This window comes from Macrosteles quadrilineatus, unplaced genomic scaffold (assembly GCF_028750875.1).
Source record: "Macrosteles quadrilineatus isolate MER2022 unplaced genomic scaffold, UCM_ALF_1.0 Scaffold_31__1_contigs__length_1484076, whole genome shotgun sequence".
Classification (NCBI taxonomy): domain Eukaryota; kingdom Metazoa; phylum Arthropoda; class Insecta; order Hemiptera; family Cicadellidae; genus Macrosteles; species Macrosteles quadrilineatus.
In genome coordinates this window covers 300,977-322,786 of record NW_026542624.1, presented here as the reverse complement: position 1 = coordinate 322,786, position 21,810 = coordinate 300,977, and the positions used below count along the sequence as shown (strand labels likewise).

The 21,810-nt window shown below is 39.0% G+C and overlaps 2 protein-coding genes across 2 annotated transcripts in view; one reads left to right on the top strand and one right to left on the bottom strand.

The window, feature by feature from the left end:
* LOC129005702 (kinesin-like protein KIF21A) overlaps positions 1-7,031 on the bottom strand; it is a 159,604-nt gene extending 152,573 nt beyond the window's left edge. The window contains exon 1 of the mRNA XM_054434664.1: positions 6,557-7,031. Coding sequence (XP_054290639.1) covers positions 6,557-6,594 — 38 coding nt within the window. The 5' untranslated portion in view covers positions 6,595-7,031. The remainder of the gene's footprint in view (positions 1-6,556) is intronic.
* A 275-nt stretch (positions 7,032-7,306) lies between these two features.
* The window catches only part of LOC129005722 (LIX1-like protein), a 96,464-nt gene continuing 81,960 nt past the window's right edge, over positions 7,307-21,810 (top strand). The window contains exon 1 of the mRNA XM_054434704.1: positions 7,307-7,739. Coding sequence (XP_054290679.1) covers positions 7,580-7,739 — 160 coding nt within the window. The 5' untranslated portion in view covers positions 7,307-7,579. The remainder of the gene's footprint in view (positions 7,740-21,810) is intronic.

Genomic DNA, 21,810 nt, shown 5'->3' with positions numbered 1-21,810 from the left:
CAATGGGAAACGAAGCAAGTGCCGTTCTATTCTTTGCCGTGGGGATTATAAACTGTCAAAACGGCCATGCACTCATAACCAATAACATATAATAACCAATAAGCAATAACCTCAATTTAAGGCAAGGCAAAAGCTTGACATGAATATTTTGTTCGGCAGTAAAGTTTACAGAATAAATTTGAGTCTCATGGTTATGGTTTCGTGTTTTTCTGGCAGTATTTGTCTAAAGTTTAGCAGGCCCGCGCTAGCGTGTGTCGCGCTCGAGAGATCGATTGTAATTGTGTCCCCTCCCCTCTTAAATGGGTGAATTGTTCTCCTCCGTCCCTTACTTGACCTCTTATAACTTAAGTGGCCCCCTTAGTGTAATAACATTATCAAGCATGAACCATAATCATGCAAGACATTTAACATCTACACGTATTCCAACAGTTTACTTATTACAACTCTCTAGCCTAAAACTAATAATGATTAGACAAAACCAAAGCAAGATGACAATTATTTGAAGCATAGGTAATCATATTATTAGACAACACATAACTTCAACTACAGTAGGATTAACATTCTTTCTGGACAAAACCAAAGATGACAAAATTATTTTCAACAGAATGATATTATTAGACAAAAATCAAGTAGAATGACGGACATTTGCAGCAAATCTAAGTCCACAGTAAAGTAACTTGATCTTGACAGGAACAAAACACAAGTGCACCACTTGAGCAGGATTCATCAAGGAGTTGCAGTGGCGTAATCAATGTTCTCAGCATACATCAGTAACCCAATCCAACAGGTATCAGTAGCTTGGAAGTATCCCGAGTATCAGGTTCAGGTATCATGGGAACAGGTGAAATACCAAGGTATTATATGGAACATGTAAAGCTCCAACAGTTACTGATCTCTAGACAAGAGACGTCCCATCTTAATGCGAGATTGTGCAGCTGCTCTCAAAACAAGCTTTAGCTTTTTAAGTTGGGTATACAAGCTACGATAAATTGTAACGATCTGATTGGCCAATTTGTAGTACCCATAAATCGAGAGATTGCTGGCCGGTCAACACGCTACGATCAATTGTTTCAACAATTTCTTGTCAAAAAGTCAGTATTCTGCTGTTGAGTGCCATTGACCCCAGAAAAGAGTTTGCCTTAACAACAGGTCACTGGGTAAAATCGTTGCAATAAATGTGTGGCTTGTCTAGGCTACATGTTCCAACTTATCGTTCCAATTCGCAGAAATTGATGCCAGCCGGCATCAAACATCCGATCCAATCCCAATTCGATAAATTGCTCCAATGTGCGATGTATAAACAGTACGATAAATTGGAACAATTTGTAATTTTCGGTAAATTGTCACGATATATCGTAGTGTGGGATACCAGGCAAGGTTGCAGGTAAGGTAGGTACAATAGATACTCCTTGAACAGATATTTGACCTAGACCTAACTTAAAACCTGTCAGATTGTGTCACCCATCTCAGAAAAAGTGTTGGTCAAATGTTACATTGTCCCTAAAGGTAGTTATGGTAGCTAGTGCAGGTTTAAGGGTTTTCAACCTTGACTTGTGACGCCCTACTGCCAGGTACATCGATGAATTAAGCAACCTCACTCAAAACGTTGATAGCTTGGATGTTCTCATGATCAGGTATCATAAGAACAGGTGTGATATCAGTCACAGGTCCAGGTATGGAACAGTAACCTTGAAAGGTGCTGAACCTTGACCCGGGACATCCTACAACCTCACACAAAAACGTTGAAAGCTTAGATGTTCTCATGATCAGGTATCATAAGAACAGGTGTGATATCAGTCACAACAGGGTATGGAACAGGGGTTAGGGTATGGAACAGTAACACCTTGAAAAGGTGCTGAACCTTGACCCGGGACAACCTACTGTACCATTAGATTTTCCACCTTTTTTAGAACAAGTGTTAATCACATGATCTTTTATTATTGAGATATGCAATATACAAGTCACAGGTAGAGGTACTGACGGGCACTCCTTAAATATGTGCTGAACCTGAACCTGTGACCAATCTACTATCAGGTTAAGTGCAACCTCTCTTACGTACCTGTTACCATAGTGCCTCACAAAGTGTTGGCAGCATGGTAACATCACATGATTATCATTGGAACAGGTGATATACCAGTCACAGGTCCAGGTTCAGAACAGGTACTCCTTGAACAGGTGCTAAACCTTGACCTGTGACAACCTACGATTAGATTGCGCCACCTCACAGTTACAATGACCGATAAAGTTGATTTGTGGAGAAAGTTTCACTGATTGTAGTAGTTAAGGACAGGGTGTGTAGTCAATGAGAGAATGTGATGTTAATTATCTTGTCCTTGGATAGAGAGTGTTTTAATGATTATTTATACAGAAGGTGAATGTGAAATTTAAATCTTTGTTAACGTCCATTGTGCAGTTCTTTCTAACTTCCAAAATACTTGGCTAAGTAGTGTTTGTGGGGAGGCAAGCAAAATTTTTCAGATAATTTTGTTGAACAATTTTTTTCTGAATTTGTGTGTAGACGGTACCTATGCTTAAAATGTGGGTTGTGGTAATCACCTGATAACGAACAATGAAAAAATGAAAAAAGATTTTTCCACCATGAGATTTATAAATAATTTGACAAAGTATGTTTAGAATGAGGTTTAAATATGAGAAACCTTAGGATATAACTTTTAGGCCTAGACACTGAATTCTCTATAGGAACTAGGCCCAAACAGTTCCACAGTTTAAATCATTGACTAAATTATATTATAGGCTAATTGAGTTTTAGCCACCTGATCACATTTCAATACTTAAAATAAACGGTATCAACTTTCTGACACATATCAACCTCTGGGCAAGCGATGTGAATATAACTAGGTCTATGATATTTAATAGGTTAAATCACAAAAGTTGCATTGGCTTTTGAAAACTCAATTGTAGGTAAATAGTTCCAAAGATTAAAATGTAGGTCTATGATAAAAATACTAGGTGGCGTTCGCAGAGGCATCCGCAAAATTGAGCGGAGTCATCAAGGGTTCATATTATATTGTTTTTGTCATACTGCAGTAAAAACAGAAGTTTTTAATGCATGCGTTGCGGGTCTAAAGTAACATTTTTTTCTCTTTAGGGAGTAAAAATCGTTTTTAGCCTCTATGGAATAAAAGTCAGTTAATGTCAATTTAGTAGTATATTTCTATTGTAAACTATTGCATGTTGCATGTATCGATTCGTGCTACGTAATCATTCTAACCTACAGTCTACAGTATCTTTTCATAGCATTTTAGCATTGCAGATAGGCTACATTATAATCCATTCCCACACTCGACGCTGCTCACCTTTACTACTTCCTTCACCACCCCCAACGTCGTGGACCTGTTTCCCTCTCTTCCCATAGCATTTTAGGATTGCAGATACATTAATGTAATTGCTAAAGACAGTTCCCACACTCTGCATTGCAAGCCTTACCACTTCCTTCACCACTTCCTACGTCACAGACCTGTTTACCTCCCTTCCCTTAGCATTATTGAATTGCAAATAGGCCTACCTTAATCTATTCACAGACATAAACAGATCCCAAACTCTGAACAACTAAACTTTACTACTTCCTTCACCACTGCCTACGTCACGGACCTGTTTCCCACCTTTTCCATAGCATTTTAAGATTGAAGATACCTTTTAATCTAATCGGTATAAACAGTTCCCCCACACTCTGGAAAGCTCGCCTTGACTCCTTCCTTCACCACTTCCTACAGCGCGGACCTGTTTTCCTCCATTTCCATAGCATTTTAGGATTGTAGATACTTTAATCTAATCGTCATAAACAGTTTCCACACTTCGGACAGCTCACCTTGACTATACTTCCTTCACCACTTCCTTCGTCGCGGACCTGTTTTCCTCCCTTCCCATAGCATTTTAGGATTGCAGATACCTTAATCTAATCGTCACAAACAGTTCCCACAGTCCGGACTGCTTGCCTTTACTACTTCCTTCACCACTTCCTACGTCACGGACCTGTTTCCCTCCCTTCTCATAGCATCATAGGATTGCAAATACCCGAATCTAATGGTCATAAACAGATCCCATACCCCGAACAGCTCACCTTTACTACTTCCTTCACCACTTCCTACGTCGCGGACCTGTTTCATTTCCGTCCAATAGCATTTTAGGATTGCAGATACCTTAATCTAATCATCATAAACAGTTCCCACACTCCAGACAGCTCACCTTTACTACTTCCTTCACCACTTCATTCGTCACGGACCCGTTTTCCTCCCTTCCCATAGAATTTTAGGAATGCAGATACCTAAATCTAATCGTCATAAACAGTTTCCACACTCCAGACAGCTCACCTTTACTACTTCCTTCACCGCTTCCTACGTCACGGACCTCAAGCTAGTGTCGTTATTTGATTATATTTATGATCCATACCGTTTCTGTTCTAATATCTGTGGAATAAGGCTATCAGCTATTTCTTTATCTACTGCATTCAAAAGTCAACAGCTGATCATATGTCTTTGTTTATGTGTCAAATACTGCTTCCATAAGGATTACATTGAAACTTTGAGACCCAGTGGTGCGGATTCCTGAGAGACTTTGTTAATGCCATATAGATGTTGGCACTCACCGATATGGTCTTTATCACCATGCAAAATTTGAAAACGATTGATTCAGCCATCTAGGAGGAGTTTGCGTATTACGAAAAGCGTAAGAGTCGACGTATAAGAGCTTTGCTCGCTTCGCTCGCTCCGCTCAAAAATGTGTTAATCATTTGTCTATTGCATTTTTCTACACCCTGTAGGGACAAGAAGGTAGTTGAATCGTAATTTTTACAGCAATAGAGGTTGGACTATGGTGTTAAGAATTATAAGGACCATCACATAGGTGAAAATCAGTTTTTTCTTAAAATCAAAATTTTTGTTATTTTATGGGTATTTTTTAGGTGAAAATAACAAAAGTAATAATAGCCTATAACTTCATTTTTACGGAAATGGGGTTTGTACCATTTTGTTCAGAATAAATGATGATAACATACCTACTAAATTTTTATCAAAACCGTTCAGGTCATACAACTTTTTGGGTTCAGGGGGACCCAAAATGGATATATCCACTCAAAACTCAAATTCAAAAATTTTGATGAAAACAATGCTAGCCTACTTTCTCCATAGCCTAGTATGTTAGTTGGGGGAGATGGTGTACATCTGAATTTAAGTGATCATTAATGTTGCGTTATGGAAACTAGTTTTCTAGACTAGTTGGAGTCATTTTCAGGCTAGTACGTAGGCTTACAGATGACATGAAACGAGATGACATCTAACTAGCCTGAAGATGACTCCGGTGTTGAGTGTAAACTAGTTGCCATACAAAATTAAAGATCACATACATGCGGGTATGTGGAAACACCAATTTATAGTAACAATCAAAGTAAATTAAAAGAACCAAAAATGTTCAAAATGCTTTAAAAAAATACCTGAATAACTTAAGCCATCACAGGCCCTCAAAAAGGTGGTCAGTGCATAACTTAATACAACAAATTTTCATGTAGGCTATCGAATGGATTAAATGCCGTCGGTTTGAATACACTATAGTACACACTGGTTCTTGGATATGTACCTAGAGGCACAGAAAACGTACTACTATAACCCAGAATGCCAACCGCATGGTAAAAAGCATTAAGCGGTTTGAGAGAGCTTTGCCTGTCAATCCGTAGGCAGCGCCACCAGCGTTGCCATGCAATAGCATAGCAACGCTGGTGGCGCTGCCTACAGATTGACAGGCAAAGCTCTCTCAAACCGCTTAATGCTTTTTACCATGCGGTTGGCATTCTGGGTTATAGTAGTACGTTTTCTGTGCTAGAGGTCTTGTCCACTAGTGCAACGAATGCACACCAGGGTATTGCATACACAGTGCATGCCTATAAATATCCACAATTCGTGACCTCCTAGTAGCTGGATCAAAGCACAACGCCACCGTCCCAGTCAACGTTTCATTCTTTAGTTAGCTATGTAGCAATTTAAGAAAATAAGTCAAAATACCTTTGGCCAAGTTGTTATATTTCTTGGTTACTTAATGGGTCTAAACAAATTTATTATTAGCTGGAAGTCCACTTGCCCCGGGCGTACACTTACCCCACATAACCTTAAATATTCTTTGATTTAGGGACAATCTAACTTACTATGGAACTGTAGCGACGTAAACATATTTTTCAACATTTGTAGTAAGCCTAACAACCCTAACAGGTACCTACCATGGTAACTTAGGCTTAACTTAGTGACACAAGCTCCGCTGTGTCAAATTTGTAAAATCCGAGCCCTGCTAATAAAATGATTAAGGGTTTAGGTTATGATTACAAATAACTGGAATAGAACTAGGTAAGTTAGTTCTATTCTTTGTAATTACAATAGGCCTACCCTAGGCATGCAGAATTCTAATAGCCTAGCCTAATTTAAAAGCCTTGGAAAACACTTGTTCCAAACAAGCATATAGCCTAACCTAAGCAAATAATAACTAAACTCAATAGGCAACAGTAGATAATGGTTGTAAATGATAAGCAAAAAGTAGTTAGTTTAACACTTACCTTACTGCTACACGAACGCTTGATTCGTCATCAGCCATGGTTTTGGGTTGTTTGTTTACAACACTAAAATTGACACCGCTAACCTAACTTAAAGATGAAAGATTTTAATCATCACTTTTGTAGGCCTACTAACACGTCAGAAACAAGCGTGGTAAATCATCTTAACAATTTGAACAGTTCATTCATAGTAAGTTTAGGTTAATGCTTGTGTTATCACTTGAAGAAGTAAGCAACTGTCACAAAATCGATTACGGGCATGACAGAGAAGCTAAACAAACATTACAGCTGCAGTTCAAAGCTTGTTATGATTTGGATCAAATTAAAAGTACTATTAGATCAATTAAAACAAATTAGACTTTAAAATAGATTATAAAACTATCTGTCGGAGGTTAAAAAATCTCGTAACGATTAAAACAACTCCCGCAAAAGAAATTAAACGGCACACACACATTAAACAACGAAAGCACGTACTACGAACAGCTGAGCAACTGAAAAGTTCAACGGATCTCCGTTGCGTTTGGCGTTCACCACACTTGAAGGTCTACGAAAAAATACATCGGAACGACACAGCTGATCGCTCTAGCGTCAAAAAATACAAAGAGATCAATGTTGCCGACATCGTTCCACCGCTGCTCACTAGATCGCAGCACCGACTGGTCTTCCACTCTCCGACGGAGCGTAGTCGAACTCGATTTCATAATAGATGTCGCTGCTGGGTAAATACCTGAATTCATTCTAGAACAAGAAAAGTTACGGGCAGCAGAAGAGCGGCACAGACTAATGAGTGATGACCGGGTGACGCTCGACCATCTGACACCTGGCTTTGTTTATCCTCAGTCGTAGTGCAGCGAGTGTTCGGTCTCGGTCGGGTTCGGTTCAGAGTTCAGTAACGTGGGAAGTGTACTCAGTGAAGGTGGGTGCCGTCCCTATGCCACACGTAGTTCGCGTAGGGCTCTCTTCCGAGCTCGCGGTGTGAATTGACTGTGTTGTTTATCAAACGTCCGATTTCGCCCAAGAATTCACATGAACGCCAAAACAAAAGCACCGCCGGCCCCGCTGCCTGCTCTTCGGCACTCCACAGCGACTACCACCCTCCCAGACGCCCGTGCCAAACAAATACTCAAGGAAGCCGTGGACGCTGTTGTCAACAGTTTTGCTAAACATACTCAAGGATATGGCCGAGGTAAGTTTATATTTGTTTTACTTAATATTGAAACTGTCAACTGTCATTGGAGTGTAAAATTGACTGTACATAGGTCGAGAATTTGTTTATGAAAATAAGTCAAATACTTTGTATAACTTTTAGGTAGGGTACTTTATTTTATAGTGACAGATTTGTGGTCCTTGATAAGCATATTTTTGCTAGAGACATTTAAGAAATCGTTTTCGCCACCTTCACTATTCTCGGGCGTTAAGGTCTCCCGAAACAGGATTTTTATTTTTCCTTGTTCTTTGGGTGTTATTATGATAACTAGACTTACCTACTCCACGAGATCCATCATTGAAGTGATAACAATCCGTCTTGTACTTCCACCATGATAACAATGTAGAAGAAAATTAATCGTGTTTACACAGTTTAAAGGTATGAGGTGGTATTTTGTTTGGTTCTTGATTTTGAAAAGTATGTACTATAGGCTACTTACATTGCCATTGGTGCGTTTATGTTTTTCAACCCAACAAATTATGTTTTGCGTTCCTAGTAGTTTTTCTTCATAATCTAAATAAATAAATTACCATCCAAAATGACGTCCATTTATTAAGTTACCGTACTAGATTCATTAACTCTGAACTCCACTGTTACAAACCCCTAAGTTTAATCCACGCAATAAAACTGCAAAATTACGATTAATTATAAAATTATAGCAAATACGATTGAATTTTATCTACTAATAGTGATACTATGTGTTACCTCTTACAAGTATTATTAATTGTATTACAACAAATGTCCATAAAAAATTAAATTGCATCGCTTGAATTTTACGGTTTCTAGCTGAACAAAGAATAAAAACCCATTAGTTACCGGTACCTACAATAACTGTGGTTTCTTAATTTTTATTTTTAAAACATTCCAAATGTTGGCTTATTCATCAATTAACAGTTTTACCAACTGAATGAATTCTAAAACTTGAAATATTAAAACCATTGATATCTCTTGAAGCATTATTTAATTTATTGGGTTTCTACGTTTTCCTCGTTTTAGTTATTTCGATAATCTTTCAAAATATTCCATCTTATTTCAGGGCGGTATAAAATTCCTAACATCAATAGCGAAACCTATAAAATTGTGCTCAACATAAGCACGCATGGCAAGACGTTCACTTTGATTGAGAACATGAACTCACAGAAGAAGGCATCTGGCTGGAATGATATTTATTTATTTAGATGCTGCAAGAAGACTTATTCTCATCCCATTGTATTGTAAATCTTCAAGCTCGATTGGGTATGACCGATAACAAGAGCCCGTTGACGTTGACTAGACGTTTTTCTCTATTTTAGGGTGCACTTTACTATTTGATTAAATTACTAAAACAAAAGCTGAAGTTTGTAAAAAGTTTTTTACTAGAGACTGTGATAATATATAGTTCTGAGTGTTCGTAATCACGAAAGTAAAGAGAAGACTTTGCTCGAGTGTATGCATAAAAAACCCTTAGTCTTCAGCTGATCCACGAAGCTGGGTTATCTGAGAAATGGTCATTTTATGAACGAATCTCCTCTCTCCAGATGGTACCACGTTCAACTCATATGCTGAACTGACCAACTCAAACGACCACAACCGACAGAAGCAACATTGAAGCAAAATTCGTTCAACACTGTGGGGATGACGGCTCTAGCCCAAGAACCACACGGTGTAACACTACGAACAACAATACTGGGGAAATATAGCCTTTGTAGCAACATTTTTGGAATGGAAATAAACTGCATCACTTTTAGTGTCATCTACACTAGCAACAATATAAATTGCATTGCTAGACAACAAATATTGTAGCACCAAAAAAAAAACACCACTATCTAAAGAACTATACTGATGTAACAATAAATCAACAACCTCATTGTAGCAGCACAAACACATCTACTACAGAATTAATGTTGTGGCAATGAAACAACAACATCATTGTAGCAACTCAAACGTATCAACTCCAGAATTAATTTTGCAACAATGAATCAACAACAACAACCTTGTAGCAACACAAAATTCCTAAGAACTACTGCTGCAACAGTGAATCAACAGCTAGGAGGATTAACGTTTCCTCCTAGATCAACAGCAACATTGTAGCAACAAAAACACACCCACAAACCTGTTGCACCACTGAAGTAAGCAACCCGTTGCATCATTGTAGCAACACTAGCAACAGTGTTGCAAGCTCACGCATGTCACTTGAGCGGTAAGTTTACGTGTGCTAGGTCCGCCAAGTATACTCTTCTATTAGCTTTTCCATTCTTTCTTATCGCCGTATGCAGCTGCATAGGAATTACTGCATATGAGCTCGCGCGGCTTTACTGCTCTGCCTTGCCTTTTTGTAGCGCTGCAGTAATTCCCAGGCGATAAGCTTGTTTGTTTAGAAGCTCAAGAGGAATTTAGATTTACCGAGTTCGCTCGAGTCTGTTTCGTCACTGACACGTGTTAAGCATTGTAGTTTCTTTGTTTTAAAGTTAATTATTTGATTTTGTGGGTTTTGAAGACTTTTGCCTTTAACGCTTTAGATGAGTTTGAATAATGTTTAATTTATTCAATGCTACGAAAGTTTATTCGCTTAGCCTATAGGTTTTAGCATTGACTGCTGGATTCTACCGGTATTGGATAACTTTTAATATGCTTCGTTGCATAAAATTAAATGTCTTAAAAGCACTACGACTCATTAAAGTGTTCTGAAATAATATTTTATTTTGTACTGTTCCCTGTTGGTTTCTAAATGTTAAACTGTTTCTGGATGTTTTTCGAGAGGGATGTATTTTTATATTTAGGAAAAGAGCATTACCGTTTCAAAATTGTGTCCCAGGTTTTCGTAGATTAAACATTATAATAGTAGCCTAATGCATTGGACTTCGTAATATCAACATGAGTGTGGCAACAATGAGAAATGCGTTTACATGTTATCCAACTCTTCCATTAGTATTATTTTTCAATACTAAAGAGACAGATTATTGATAACATAGACTCTTAGAATAAGGATTCTATTGAAATAGAAAAAGTCATTTAGAGTAACATTTAGTCGGCATTAGCGCCATTAACCCACGTAACTGAACTGGAAACAAGAACCAAAAAGGCTCCACATTGTACGATAGGTTGAGACTCTCCTTACATTATCATCAATAATGAAGCTCAAGGAGGTTCCATCGGATTCACATAGCTTGTATTATCGTTTTCTATTTGTTTCTAATTACTTTAAAACTATATGTCACCGTCAGCAGAATCTCACAATCTATTTGAAAACCTATGGTTATGCTTGGGTATTAACCAAAGAGCGCACTAAAATTTATCCCAAAAAAAGAGTGAAACATAAATTCGACATCAGCGCACTCAAACGGAACCAGGCTAAAACAAGAATCAAAAGAAGCTTCATATAGGCCTAGCACAATACAACTATAAATCTTCATAAAAAAATCAACAATAAATCTCAATGTCTCCTGCGAGACTTTATAAAATCAAGGTGATATTTAACACGACCCTAACATCTAGTACCTACAATTACATACAGCATAAATATATTTTAAAACTCCTTCCACATAATTAACCTTTTTGCATCTTTTTGGAAATTCAACATACACTTAGGCAACCTTCGCATTCACACAAAGTCAAACCCGATTCTCATTAGCTCCTGCAGTGCGAAACAGCTAGCCGATGCAGGAAGTGAACAAAGAATTAGTAATTAGCGAAGGCGGTAATCCAGCGTATTTATGGTGTTGAAGATTGGATCCAGGGTCTTATCTGGAGTGTTTATGGTGATTGTGTCTTCGCGAACTCATCTACTTGGTGTGGGATCAACCGGACACAGGTCGTGACCAGGGAAATCGGCTTGGGTGACGAGAGTTGAGTTGAGTTCAGTTTTGATAGTTGACGAAAAAGTTTCGTATTATTTTAGCGAAAATGATATGCTGTGAGGGACGTTCTTTAGTTCTTCGTTCTTCGTTAGGCATAAGCCTAAGAAAAAATTATCAGCTGGAATCGAAAAATGTTTCGCTATCGTCAAATTAAGCTCGTACTGGAAAAATTCAGATCCAATTTAAACATATTATATTACTATACCACACCAACTTGAAAAGGAAATAAGAGATATTAGATACTGAGACCACGTGAAACATATTTTTGCATGCATTTGGGCAAATTTTCAGAAACTCTGGACACAATAATCTTCAACGATTGTTTTCAACAAAGAATTAATTTGAAATGTTTGTCTCCTGTCACCTTTTGTAAGATTAGTAAAATCACACAAGTATGCATGTGACGGTCTATAGGCAAGACTTGTTTCTGAAGGAAAGTTGTTACAATTTTAATCAAAAAATGTTCCGAAACACTTCGTACGGTAAGCCTACTATTAAAATTATCATCTCACGATAGTTTCATCTTGTGCTATTGATATTCACTCCTTTTGACAATTAACATACAGATTTTTCAATTTTAAACTGTTCAACATACATAATATGACTAAGGATTATGGAATGACTCGTACTTGAGAGCGTTCTCCAAAACAGATAAAGTCCTCTTCGTCTGAGAAACCTCTAATTTTTATTGGGTACTAGCTGTGTACCCGTTCTACGCACGGGGATCTTATAATATTCAGTTGAAACCTTCTTATATAACGAACAGCAGTTGGTTTGCATATTTTAAGATATGCTGGCCAAACTATTATACATAGCTTCATTTTATGTTGTTTTTTGTTGTTCCGGATCGGTATGACAATCAATAAAAGGTTAAATTACCTCTGTGTCTGCCGGTCGATCCTATAACGGTAGGCTTACTTTTATTTTTACTATCTGATCTCGTTTGCATGGCTCAATCACGTCCTGGTTGAAGTTCGTTCGCTACGCTCACTCACCTGTATGTTGGAGCTCGTTCGCTGCGCTCACTTTCCTTCAGGTTAGCTCGTTCGCTACGCTCACTTGCCTTCAGGTTAGCTCGTTCGCTACGCTCACTCGCCTCCAGGTTGCAAATTAGCTGTTGTCATAAATGTAAAAGAAATAATAGTGCTAGTGCTGCACCCTGTTGGTAATCCTTGTAACTTTAATGCTATTGAACATCACAGAACAGAACCAACTTGTTTAATTGAAACAGCTGTTAAGATTCAATAATTTCATTTCTCATAAGGTTAACATGGGCTTCCAGAAATTCCACGTCAAAAATCGACAAAAACTTGATTTTCAAGGGTTTACTGTTAAATATCTAACTGTCTCATATTCGATGAAATACGTCTAAAACCATCTCATATATGTATAGTATTTGGAAAATAAGTTTCAGGCGGGACAGTGCTATAGTTATTGAGGAGTAGTTGTAATAAAGTGCGTATTTTAGCGTTACCAAGAGAATGACAGATAGACAGACAGACAGACAGACAGACAGACAGACAGAAATTGAGATAAGGTTTGATTCGGTTTCTCTGACCTATGAAATGTAAAAATAACCAAAAAGTTCATTATTCTAAGCAATGTACAGACAAAACTCTAATTTTATTTATATAGATTGGTACACCTGGTCCCTCAACCACTGGCTAGCTAAACTCCAGGTACATTAGTGATTGGCGATACTTGAACCAGGCCCCTATGACCATGATACAGCATTGCGCTATAACCACTAGACAAGCCGCTGCCCTACAACTAAACCGAATAAACGTCAATGTGCTAATGTGCAGCCACCAAACACGACACATCCTCCGAACAGAAACAATTTGGTAATTGTTAACCGTAAATTGTTTCGAAAAATGCACGCAAACGCCGCTCATCAAAATCGAAAAATGAGGGAGTGAAGGAAAATTAAACCGGCCCGAGGTGGCCTCATCACCGCTTTATAGCTGTTCGTGGAATAATGAAAACATGCCTCAGTACCTATCGGAAACCAGCGTTGTTATGTTTGTAGATTATAGCGCGCAGTGCGCACACAACAATAAAATGGAGAGCCCGACCCTAATTATTGGAGTGCAAATGGCAACGGGCATTAGAGGCACCTGCATTGTGCGGCCATTGCTCTACTGCACAGCTTCTGTTACTTGGTGTGGCACTTGTAGGAGATCCAGTAGTTGCAACTATAACTATTGACTTTAGATATTGGAGTACACACTCCAATGTGGACTTCTTGTTTCACTGAAGGAGGTGTTTTTGAGGGAGTATTGCAGGTATTTCTTATCACTGTGAGTTTTCACGACGTTTCGGTATCTGGAATCTTGATTCTGACCTTGGATGAAAACTTATTAACAAATAAACAATATTAAGTCGCGTGACTTCTAGAAGATCTACAAGTTACATACAATTATCCTACCCATTTATTTTGGATGCTAAAGTAATCAACTAATCTATATATACCAGCTGTACCCACATTTAACTGAAAGAGAGGATGTTATTTAATTGATTGTTACGATAATTATACCGCGCGATTTTTAAAAATCTTTCATGACGTTTCGAAATGTGCGAACAGATTCTGTCCTTGGGTGAAAAAGTTCCTAAACAAAAAAGGACGGTTTTTACGGATTACAGTAGTTCACAGTGCTAGAAAAAGCAGTAAAAAACTTGGGGAAACCACGCAGAACTGTTTGCAGTAAAACAAGAAACAAAACAAAAAAAATTAATATATTAGAGGAGAAACGTCGTGAAAACTTATTTGTTACAATGATGGAAAATATATGTAACACTGTGATCCATCGAGTAATAAAATACAATAACGCACAGATTAGTATGGTACAGGTAGCAAAATTGCTCCTCGAAGCTTTATGACATTTTCAGTTTGCTTTGGTCAAATCATTCGTGTATATAAAAGAAATTAGTGTCTTGCAGCAATTACTTATCGGATGCTCAAATATAAATACTTATTTTCTAATCTGGCTACAAACTAACAACGATTGAAATGTCTAGTTAAATCTATAGTAAAACATTGAGCCACATCAATACAGTGTTCTTTTATATTCGCCAAATTTTATGAACTATAGTATAGGAAACTCATAATACTATAACATTATTTGTGGCCCTTTCATTTTTGTTTGCATGCAGTTGTTTGGATAACAGAATAATGGTAGCACGCTCTGTGACCGCTTTATCCCACCGTTGTCCTAAATATGAGTAGGAATCTGGATGCATTTTCGGTATATTATTAATTTGAGATGGCTACTTTAGTATCCGAAGTAACAGATCAAAATAATTGCTTAGAAGTAGCGTTATTATTTTTGTACATAGTTAATACACTATTCAGAAACAAAACTTAACCTCGTTGTGTCCTACAGCCATCCAAACGCCATAATCTGCTTTCCCTGTTGTGCCAAGCCATGGTAAATCAAACATACATAGGCAAACGTGACTCTCATAACGGAATTATATGTTATTTTGATAATGTGTACGATATCGATATTGGACGAAAGTTTTGATTTGTTTAATCCCTTTTTGGGACAGCTGTTGTCACTCGGTATTTTTTGTGTGATTTTTGTCACCTTTTGAGAAAGTAGTAGTTGACTACTTTATGAAATGGTAAGGGAATCTATGAAAGCTGACCTAGAAGAACTGTTAGGTTTATTATGTTTTGGTTTTCTAAAGAGATTTTCTGGTTTTTGACCTTGATTGGCTCGTCCATTAGGCACAAGTCAGTGTTTTAAACGCTTCAAGCAAAGTAAGGAGCGAATAAGCTAATGCACTACTAGAATAAACTGTAGGCCTACTGCTAATTGTAAGTGGTGGTATCAGTACTACACACAACATCGCCGATATCATAAGATTTCACAGTTCATCGTTCTATCGACTCCCTACAAATCGCCCAACTCTTTAAAAAAAAATTCTCGTGTTTTAACAACTCGTGAGATAGTTGAGTGCACGTCGTTTTAATTATTGTAAACATAAAATTAATGTTATAACGGCCTGAAACTGTTACCAGTACTTATGTAGTCTGCACCGTCGTTCCCAACAGTTAGTTTTATTACAAGTAATTCTACAGTGGTTTACGGTTGAGAACTTAAACAAACAACTTCATTGTTGAAGTCAATTGCTGTCCTACTTTGTTTGAAAGCCGCTGGAAAATGTTGCAACCCTCTTCGTTACCAAGTAGCTAATTGCTTGGGAAAACAGCTGAACTTAGTTTCATTCCCTATAACTTAAAGTATTTATGTTATTGATATAGGTACATTCTTCTTTGTGCCTTCCGTTAACTACGGTTCTTGCCTACATAGCCTACTTTTTTTGCTAAAATAGTATCTTAAGAATTCATGTTTCGTAGGAGAATTGTAACATGGAGCTCGAAAATGTATTTTCCTAGATTTTTTTACTTGAAGAACCACACTGTCTTGCTAAAACTCAAAAAAACATGCAAAGCTTTAGGACTAAATTTATAATATCTAAACCAACTTTTACACGATATCCATTACTGAAATCATCGCGATTTTGCGTCGCAAAATAACAATCTTCCTCAAATGAAAATCGTCAGTGTTTATTTGTGCGATGCATTATTTATTATTAAACGGTGGAAGGAGCAAGGAACGGATCTCGATAATAGCTCAGTTTGGTCGGTAATAGCCTGACTACGGTGGCCGGTTGAAACGATAGCAATAATTACATGCTGCTCGCATCGCAGCCTTCCAGATATTGTGATCGCTACTTCTACTATATCGGAGGCTGTGGCTCTTTTGGTTGAATATCGTCTTATATCTCAGGCTACCAGATGTTGTGATAGAAGAACTACTTATACTATCGGAGGCTGTGGCTCATTTAGTTGAATATCGTCTTATATCTCAGGCTACCAGATATTGTGATAGGAGCACTACTTATACTATCGGAGGCTGTGGCTCTTTTTGTTGACTATCGTCTTATATCTCATGCTTCCAGATATTGTGATTGGAGCCCACTTCTACTATAGGCTATAGGAGGTTGTGATTTTTTGAATATCGTCTATGAGACTGTTGCATTCTATTGAATAGTAGAGGTTATGGGTTTTGTTAGTGGGTTTAAGGTCTCTGGATTTGGTGTTCTTGAATTGTGTTTAATAAAGGAGGCTATCGTATAATTTCTTAAGCTGTTGCCTTTATTGTATAATCATAGGGATTTTGGGTAGTGTAGTATTTGTATCGGTGGATTTTGTAAATTTTAGTGTGTTGTCAAATATCGTGTACGATTGGGGGACTGTGAATTTTTTAAGGCATATCGTTAGGAACTTTGGTGATGGATTTTGTATCACCGAATCTTTGATTAAATGCCTTATAGTATTTAAATTGCAGTGAGTTTTGTAATGTCAAATATCGTAACAGTTTTGATCTCTTGTTCTCAACCGTCGTCTTCTATTTTTGAAGATTTGGCATTTTATTGTCGAATACGTTTTAGCTGGTGGAGGTTAAAGCTCTTGTATCGCAGGATATTACTACAATTGCACAGAATTGTATAATTGTACAGATTGTACAATTGTCAGTAGCCCTTTTGTAGTAAATGCCGTCTATAATTATCAGGGTAACTATTTAATCAAAATAGAAAAGGATCGTTTGTTTTACCCATGTTTAGGACATTGTTTTAGCCATTTTATTTAGAAATTTACTGTCTCCCATATTCTTTTGTTGTTATCCTATTATTGTTATTGTTATTGTTATTGTTATTGTTCTTCTTTGTTGATCTTTGTTAAATATTCGCTACTTGTTGAATTTACGTCTTATATATCACTGCCAAACATTTTTTTTATTTTTACGATTTTGTTATTATCCATTGATATAATGTCTTTTTACATCAATGATTTATTTATTGTTAATGCATTAATGTCATCTTGATATGTAATTATTATGCACTTCTATAAATGTACTTCTGTTATTGGTGTAATTAAACAAATAAATTGAAGTGAATATTATTAATATAATGAATAAGTTGAGCAATTATAAAGAACAATAATTTGAAATGTTCTTAATTTAATGCCAAATTAATGTTTAATAGTTCTATGACATGAATTTTAAGCTAAAACACGATTTTATAGACGCGCACACACTAATAAAGTAAGTAATTAAGCAATACCATTAAATGACAATCAAAACATATTAAACAATGTACTATCACGACACTAAAGTAGGCCTGAAACTGACGCCAGTCGCATGTTTACGGATTGTTAATAAAAAGTGTATCATTGCACTTCAGTACAACCCAGCGTTGAAGTCTCCTGCGGTTGATATATAATACTGCGGTTCACCACGGCGTCCTGAGTTCTGCTACTATCCTTCTTTTGGTCAACTCTGCTGAGTTCTACAGCTTAAAGAGAGTGATACCATTGACTATCTGATACAATAGTCAAAGGTGATACTAATGGGTGCTTTGATACTTATTAGAGATCGAAGAACCTTTGGTTATACCACAAGTATCTTTAAAAAAGTTGTCCAACCCCGCTTATTATTTTACCCAACAAACACGCATACAGTAGTCCCTAATCCCCACTAACTTACAATACACCTTTTGTAGCATTAACAGTACCTAATTCGCGTGAAGCCAGTAAGCAGCCCATTGACACCGTGCCGTAATCCCCAACAACTCCATTCCAGCTAAATAAAATCTCAAAACTGTATAACGAGACAAATCTGACTTTACAACCTTTCTACAGTTTCCTTCTTTCGGGACACATAAAATATGTTTATAATCTCAGCTGGTGCGGCGAAGGCCCCATTCACATGGACGGCTCAATCGGAGCTACTTGGGGGACTGAGTGTATACCGCGTGGTTTACGGCCACCCGCTGTCCCACGCTGTCGCCTGATTGGCTGAAAACTTCTTTTGTTCGCTCCGATTGAAACATTCGACCGAATGCATGAGGACGCTTCGAGACTGCCGAGTCCCTAGTCTTTTTCAATTGATCATATTCTTGCTGTGCATTCATCACCACTTAATATTTTGTAGATTTTAGCGTATTTGATGTACTGAGGTTGTGTTACCGAAGGTACTTCTTATCCTCCATCTTTTTAGATAATTGTCTCTTAATAGCCTCACTCTTAATTCTTAGTGACTGGCTTTAATTTTTACCTTGATCAATCCTTCAAGTAAAATGATTACCACAACCAAGAATTAGAATCATTAATCTCAATCTTTGATGGGTGCTGAGTCTTTATACGGAGAGCACTTTACTGATGCAACGATCCTCCTTGCTGATAGGGTTATCCTTTGTGTGTGTTCTTGTTTTAATACTGTGTATTAAACAATATTACAATATTACAACAAGAATACTCAAGGTACCTTGTGGTTCGGTGGCGCGTGTGTTCCCGGCCTAAGTACTCCTAGTGAAGTAGAGACTGATCTACAAACCAATGCTAGAGTACCAACTGAACAAGAACACTCAAGGTAACTACCTCGTGGTTCGGTGGCTCGTGTGTTCCCGGCCTAACTAATCCTAGTGAAGTGGAGACTGATCTACAAACTAATGCTAGAGTACCAACTGAACAAGAACACTCAAGGTAACTTACCTCGTGGCTCGGTGGCTCGTGTGTTCCCGGCCTAACTACTCCTAGTGAAGTAGAGACTGTGACACTCATAAACCAATGCCAGAGTACCAACTGAACAAGAACACTCAAGGTAACTACCTCGTGGTTCGGTGGCGCGTGGGTTCCCAGCCTAACTACTCCTAGTGGAGTAGAGACTGTGACACTCATAAACCAATGCCAGAGTACCAACTGAACAAGAACACTCAAGGTAACTACCTCGTGGTTCGGTGGCGCGTGTGTTCCCGGCCTAACTAATCCTAGTGGAGTAGAGACTGATCCACAAACCAATGCTAGAGTACCAACTGAACAAGAACACTCAAGGTAACTACCTCGTCGCTCGGTGGCGCGTGTGTTCCCGGCCTAACTAATCCTAGTGGAGTAGAGACTGATCCACAAACCAATGCCAGAGTACCAACTGAACAAGAACACTCAAGGTAACTACCTCGTCGCTCGGTGGCTCGTGTGTTCCCGGCCTAACTAATCCTAGTGGAGTAGAGACTGATCCACAAACCAATGCTAGAGTACCAACTGAACAAGAACACTCAAGGTAACTACCTCGTCGCTCGGTGGCTCGTGTGTTCCCGGCCTAACTAATCCTAGTGGAGTAGAGACTGATCCACAAACCAATGCCAGAGTACCAACTGAACAAGAACACTCAAGGTAACTACCTCGTCGCTCGGTGGCTCGTGTGTTCCCGGCCTAACTACTCCTAGTGGAGTAGAGACTGTGACACTCATAAACCAATGCCAGAGTACCAACTGAACAAGAACACTAAAGGTAACTACCTCGTCGCTCGGTGGCTCGTGTGTTCCCGGCCTAACTACTCCTAGTGGAGTAGAGACTGTGACACTCATAAACCAATGCCAGAGTACCAACTGAACAAGAACACTAAAGGTAACTACCTCGTCGCTCGGTGGCTCGTGTGTTCCCGGCCTAACTAATCCTAGTGGAGTAGAGACTGATCCACAAACCAATGCTAGAGTACCAACTGAACAAGAACACTCAAGGTAACTACCTCGTCGCTCGGTGGCGCGTGTGTTCCCGGCCTAACTAATCCTAGTGGAGTAGAGACTGATCCACAAACCAATGCTAGAGTACCAACTGAACAAGAACACTCAAGGTAACTACCTCGTCGCTCGGTGGCTCGTGTGTTCCCGGCCTAACTAATCCTAGTGGAGTAGAGACTGATCCACAAACCAATGCCAGAGTACCAACTGAACAAGAACACTCAAGGTAACTACCTCGTCGCTCGGTGGCTCGTGTGTTCCCGGCCTAACTAATCCTAGTGGAGTAGAGACTGATCCACAAACCAATGCTAGAGTACCAACTGAACAAGAACACTCAAGGTAACTACCTCGTCGCTCGGTGGCTCGTGTGTTCCCGGCCTAACTAATCCTAGTGGAGTAGAGACTGATCCACAAACCAATGCCAGAGTACCAACTGAACAAGAACACTCAAGGTAACTACCTCGTCGCTCGGTGGCTCGTGTGTTCCCGGCCTAACTACTCCTAGTGGAGTAGAGACTGTGACACTCATAAACCAATGCCAGAGTACCAACTGAACAAGAACACTCAAGGTAACTACCTCGTCGCTCGGTGGCTCGTGTGTTCCCGGCCTAACTACTCCTAGTGGAGTAGAGACTGTGACACTCATAAACCAATGCCAGAGTACCAACTGAACAAGAACACTAAAGGTAACTACCTCGTCGCTCGGTGGCTCGTGTGTTCCCGGCCTAACTAATCCTAGTGGAGTAGAGACTGATCCACAAACCAATGCTAGAGTACCAACTGAACAAGAACACTCAAGGTAACTACCTCGTCGCTCGGTGGCTCGTGTGTTCCCGGCCTAACTAATCCTAGTGAAGTAGAGACTGATCCACAAACCAATGCTAGAGTACCAACTGAACAAGAACACTCAAGGTAACTACCTCGTCGCTCGGTGGCTCGTGTGTTCCCGGCCTAACTACTCCTAGTGAAGTAGAGACTGATCCACAAACCAATGCTAGAGTACCAACTGAACAAGAACACTCATGGTAACTACTCTGTGGTTCGGTGGCGCGTGTGTTCCCAGCATACCTACTCTTAGTGAAGTAGAGACTGATCCACAAACCAATGCCAGAGTACCAACTGAACAAGAACACTAAAGGTAACTACCTCGTCGCTCGGTGGCTCGTGTGTTCCCGGCCTAACTACTCCTAGTGGAGTAGAGACTGTGACACTCATAAACCAATGCTAGAGTACCAACTGAACAAGAACACTCAAGGTAACTACCTCGTCGCTCGGTGGCTCGTGTGTTCCCGGCCTAACTAATCCTAGTGGAGTAGAGACTGATCCACAAACCAATGCTAGAGTACCAACTGAACAAGAACACTCAAGGTAACTACCTCGTCGCTCGGTGGCTCGTGTGTTCCCGGCCTAACTAATCCTAGTGGAGTAGAGACTGATCCACAAACCAATGCCAGAGTACCAACTGAACAAGAACACTCAAGGTAACTACCTCGTCGCTCGGTGGCTCGTGTGTTCCCGGCCTAACTACTCCTAGTGGAGTAGAGACTGTGACACTCATAAACCAATGCTAGAGTACCAACTGAACAAGAACACTCAAGGTAACTACCTCGTCGCTCGGTGGCGCGTGT